The sequence below is a fragment of the Gossypium hirsutum genome, chromosome D07 (genome assembly GCF_007990345.1).
Source record: "Gossypium hirsutum isolate 1008001.06 chromosome D07, Gossypium_hirsutum_v2.1, whole genome shotgun sequence".
NCBI classification, from domain to species: domain Eukaryota; kingdom Viridiplantae; phylum Streptophyta; class Magnoliopsida; order Malvales; family Malvaceae; genus Gossypium; species Gossypium hirsutum.
The window spans coordinates 35,030,970-35,036,058 of record NC_053443.1 but is presented as its reverse complement, the minus strand read 5'-3'; the positions used below and the strand labels follow the sequence as shown (position 1 = coordinate 35,036,058).

Sequence of the window (5,089 nt, the reverse complement as noted above, 5' to 3'; positions counted from 1 at the left end):
TTGGGTCTAACTTGCATCCCCGACCTGCCGTCGCCACGTGCCAAAAACCCACTTCCCGCAAGTAGTTCTCTACCAACGGTGATAGAGGAGCATGCATATTCCGGATATAGCATTCCAATATCCGATCTACAGACTTTTATAACAAATAATAAATTAATAATTATCTAAAAATGCATAAATAAAAAAATCTTAAATAATATTTAAAAATTAAATTTAACACTTACCATTTTCATTTACTCGACGGATATGTGCTGCTTATTAAGACGAGTCAATTTTCAGGCCATTGCTGAAATCGTATAAATTTTTACGATTTAAAAAAAAATTTAAAAATATTTAAAAATAGGGATTTAAGAGGAAATTGAGAGCAAATTGAGATTAAATATAGATTTGAGAGAAATTTGGAAGGAATTTGAGAGCAAATTGAGAGCAAATTGAGAAAATAATTAGTTTGTGAAAAAATAAAGGGTGGGGGTATTTATAGATTTTTTTTTGACCGTTAGGGGGGGCAACGGTAAAAAAAATATCATTGCACTGTTCACGCGTGGGGAAATCGCGTCCCCAAGGGCGCGCTACGTGACATCAAATCGCGTCCACGTCAGCGTAATTTGCTGACGTGGATACAAATCGCGCTTACGTGGACGCGATTTGTTGCCATGTCAGCACAGCGCGCTGACGTGGACGCGATTTGCTGACACGTTCCCTGACTTTGCGTTGACGTGGACGCGCTTTAGGGGGAAAAGGACCTATTCCAGTAGATAATAAAATATCAGGCCCATTTCAATAAATTTAAAAAAATAAGCTTTTAATGGTAAATTGCCAAAAAAAACACATTCAGGTAAAACGACGAAATTAATAATAAAAGGAAACAAAAATCTTTATTAGAAAAAAAATAAACAAAAATCTTGGAGAAATTACCATTTATACATACCAAATATATCTTTCATGTTCCCCACTTCGACTGTAAAAAGTGTATAAAATCTAAGTGCAGGAGCTAGGGTTTCCATCAATTGCAAAAATGGAGGGATTAGTTTCAATGAAAACAGCTCCTGGAATTTCCTTTCAATCTATTCCTTCCCCTAATCAGCGACCTAATTTCTTCCTCAGACGCTCAATGGACCTTCAGCATCGGCGATTCCATTTTCCCTCCATTCGAGCTCAACAGGTTATTAATAATAATCATTTTACTTACATACATTGAATCTAATACTCTTCTTTCTAAAATAAAATTTGTGTGTAGTCGGGGACGATATTTCCGCGAAAAGAAGACGAGGAAGATTCTTTGAAGGTAAAGGAATGGGAAGTTGGAATGTTGCAAAACGAAGTCGCAGCGAGTCAAGGGATTAGAATACGGCGGCGTCCACCGTCGGGTCCGCCTTTGCATTACGTGGGTCCCTTCGAATTCCGTTTACAGAATGAGGGAAACACTCCTCGTAACATTCTTGAAGAAATAGTTTGGCACAAAGATGTGGAAGTTTCCCAAGTAAATTTTTTTAATTTTAATTTTTACAATTTTAATTAGGTCAAGGTATTCGTCTTTGCTTTTTTTTTTTTTGTAACTGTATGGTGATATAATGATTTTTTGGGTTTGGCAGATGAAAGAGAAGAAGCCTTTGCTTTCATTGAAGAAGGTTATCGAGAATTCACCTCCAACTAGAGATTTCGTCGGGTCTCTTAAAGCGGCACATTTGCAGACTGGATTGCCTGGTTTAATTGCTGAAGTTAAGAAGGCTTCGCCTAGCAGAGGAATTCTCAGAGAGAATTTTGACCCAGTTAAGTACCTTTCTTTATTTCTAGTCCATACTTTTTGGAAGAAAATTATCCTAATTTAATAATATACTTATTTTTATAAATAAATATATCTAATGGTACATTTATCATTCATCTAACGGCGTTTATGATACTAGAAATTTTGATACGAAAATTTGACTGGATTTGTCATAAAATTGAGGTTCTTCTCTCAACGAGATTGGAGGACTCATAAAATGTCCTGCGGATGAAAACCCGCTAGTGAGGTTTGAGGGTTAGAATTTATAAACACCATCTGGTATATTTATGATGTTATTAATGAATTAATCAGATATTATTCAATAAACATTTGTCAGCTTTCTACCTCCTGCATGGTTTATAAGATAATACAAGTATAGATACTCTATAAGATTAAAGTTATCTTCTTGGAATTATGGTTGGGAGGAAATTTTGATATTTTAGAGTATGTTTCAATCCGGGTAAAACCTTAGAGAAAGAGTGAACTAACCTTCCATATCTTTTTTTATATAAGATTGAAGTTGTCTTCTTGGAATTATGGTTGGGAGGAAATTTTGATATTTTAGAGTATGTTTCAATCCAGGTAAAACCTTGGAGAAAGAGTGAACTAACCTTCCATATCTATTTTTATTGTATCATTCTATTTCTTTTTATTACTGAGTAATTTGTGATATATTTATGTTTCTTGTGATAGGTTGAGATTGCTAGAGCATATGAGAAGGGTGGAGCCGCTTGTCTGAGTGTTTTGACTGATGAAAAGTATTTTAAGGTAAACATAGTCATTTTTATTTTTGTTTTTGAAGATTTTGTATCCAGTTGCTTAGTCTATTTATTAATTCTCTGACTTGCTACTCTTCAATCAAGGGAAGCTTTGAAAATTTGGAGGCAATACGTAATGCTGGAGTAAAGGTTTGTTGGATAAGTCATTTGTTATTTGATCTATAATCTTGATTTTTTTTCTTTTTATATACACTTGGTTAATCGGTATACATCTTGCCATCATAACGAATGCAGTGTCCTCTATTGTGCAAAGAATTTGTGATAGATGCATGGCAGATATATTATGCTCGAATTAAAGGAGCAGATGCTATACTTCTAATTGCTGCTGTTTTGCCCGATCTTGACATCAGATACATGATTAAAATCTGCAAGATGCTTGGTTTGGCAGCTCTTGTAGAGGTTAGACAGAGCTTTCTTTGTTATTATTATGGTTTCATCAGTTTTGAATTGTTCAGGTTATTTTTGGATTCATGAAACTTATTTCTTTTGGGAGCTAATTTTCATAGTTATCGAGCATTTTGAGGCCGTTCTTTTCCCTTCAATTGGAAATGCTTGTTATGCTTTTACAAGTTGTATGATGCTATGATTTGAACTTATGGCATCATAACCAGATTCTAACATTTGGTTTTATTAACTATTCATATACAATTTTTTCTTTCCAATATATGCTCTTTTTTTTTATTGTTTTCCTTTAGGTGCATGATGAGAGGGAAATGGACCGCGTTCTTGGTATAGAGGGGATTGAACTTATTGGTATCAATAATCGTAACCTTGGTAAGGTTTTTCAAGTTTTTGCAATTGCTAATTGAGTTGCCTCATTCTGATCATAGTTTAAACTTGTTTCTTTGATGTTGCCAACTTGTATGACTTGTTTGAGAAGGTATAAAAGTGTGGATCGGATCCGAATCACAGGCGTTCAAAATTGGTATTTTGAAAACTGGTTTTCTGGGGACAATGCTAGCCAGAGCAGAAGGGGGAAAATGAATTCAAAATAATTTAAAGATTAGTTCAGAACTCTATATACATATGCATATGATCACATCACTTAGAATATTTACATGGATATTATTTCCAATTGTTAAAATAAACGTGTGATAGAGTGAAAAGAGTTGCAGGGTTTTAACCCTTGCACCCACCAAATCTAGAAGGTGAAAAAGTAAATTCCAATAGAGAAGTTCTTGCTAACATCTTTGAAAAATTTTAAACTTGACCTGCCTTTGGATAATTCAAAAACAAGGCTATGATAACATGACCTAAATGTGGTTGTAGGATGTGATTTCATTAACCCCTGAATGATTTTTACTTTATAACAATACTAAGATGATATAACCTGTGTTATTGTACGAAGCATAAGGTTAACTTTTTGACATGTTAAATTTAATGTGTTTAAAATCTTTATATCTTTCAAGAAGGTTTAAATTTAATGTGTTTAAATTCTTGATTGCCTTTAGCCTTTCAGGTTTTGGTTTTCTCCCTACGTTTCTGCATTTTGTGTATATAACATTTTAATGCTTTAAGTATTAGGATTCAACAATTTTCATGTAAATCAACTTCTGAAATAGCTCAAAGTGTATCAATTACAATATTGTTAACAATTGAAGCATCTGTTGATCCCATAACAACAGTAACAAACCAGAGTCTATCAGAAACTAACATCTCTGCCATATCGACCGCAATCACAATTTGTGAGGCATTAAAAATTCATCCCTTTTTTTCCCAGAAACATTTGAGGTAGATATCAGTAACACAAAGAAGCTTCTTGAAGGAGAGCGTGGCCAGATGATTCGCAAGAAAGATATAATTGTAAGGGAGGCTTCAGAACATTCATTTATCTATGTATTGAAAGATAAAGTTAGTGCATGTCCATGCAAACATGTCATTAACTGTTCAAATAATCTTGTTAATTTTAACCATCAGGTTGTTGGAGAATCGGGGCTTTTTACTCCTGATGATGTTGCTTATGTCCAAGAAGCGGGTGTTAAAGCAGTAAGTTATGCAAGTTCTTTAGCATGTTGCATTCTTTGTTTGATATTAATCTTTTTTCCCTTCTGCTGCATATAGCTATGTTATAGAAGTGAAAGTATTTACATACAGAAAAATATTGACCAGTGCCAAGTGGCAATGGTTTAAGTTATATTTAAAGAAAGGTTTTTTTTTTCCCTTGAATTCAATAAAATGATCAAGTCTGTGACCTATGTGCTGCAAATTAGGTGAGAGATTTGAAGTTAAATTGTTATTGAAATCCATGAAATGCAATCTGGCAGGTTTTGGTTGGGGAGTCGATAGTGAAGCAAAGCGACCCTGGAAAAGGAATAAGTGGACTTTTTGGTAAAGACATTTCGTTATGAGTTCACACAGGGAAAAGTGGACTCTGGATGTGTGCTTCCGAGACTTCATTTACAATTACTACAGTGCAGTTAATCGATCAGAATCTTTCAGCATGTTGAATCCATATTTCCAAGTGGAGCATCTTTACATAATCTTTGTACCTTGATTATATAAATTATAATACTAATAGAATAAATTGCGGATGTGCATTTCTGTT

The 5,089-nt window shown here is 34.1% G+C and overlaps 1 protein-coding gene across 1 annotated transcript; it reads left to right on the top strand.

Moving 5' to 3' along the window:
- Positions 1 to 883: 883 nt before the first annotated feature.
- Positions 884 to 5,089, top strand: LOC107954750 (indole-3-glycerol phosphate synthase, chloroplastic). The gene is made up of 10 exons (XM_016890406.2): positions 884 to 1,162; positions 1,238 to 1,480; positions 1,593 to 1,769; positions 2,459 to 2,533; positions 2,629 to 2,673; positions 2,779 to 2,943; positions 3,240 to 3,318; positions 4,265 to 4,347; positions 4,462 to 4,530; positions 4,809 to 5,089. The coding sequence occupies exons 1-10, from the start codon at positions 1,016 to 1,018 to the stop codon at positions 4,890 to 4,892; spliced, it is 1,167 nt and encodes a 388-aa protein (XP_016745895.1). The 5' UTR covers positions 884 to 1,015; the 3' UTR covers positions 4,893 to 5,089.

Excerpts from the sequence above, each read along its gene's own strand:
- LOC107954750 (XM_016890406.2), top strand. The coding sequence starts at position 1,016 with ATGGAGGGATTAGTTTCAATGAAAACAGCTCCTGGAATTTCCTTTCAA. Across the intron at positions 1,770-2,458 it reads TCAGAGAGAATTTTGACCCA|GTTGAGATTGCTAGAGCATA; the intron begins GTTAAGTACCTT and ends TTCTTGTGATAG. Across the intron at positions 2,944-3,239 it reads GTTTGGCAGCTCTTGTAGAG|GTGCATGATGAGAGGGAAAT; the intron begins GTTAGACAGAGC and ends GTTTTCCTTTAG.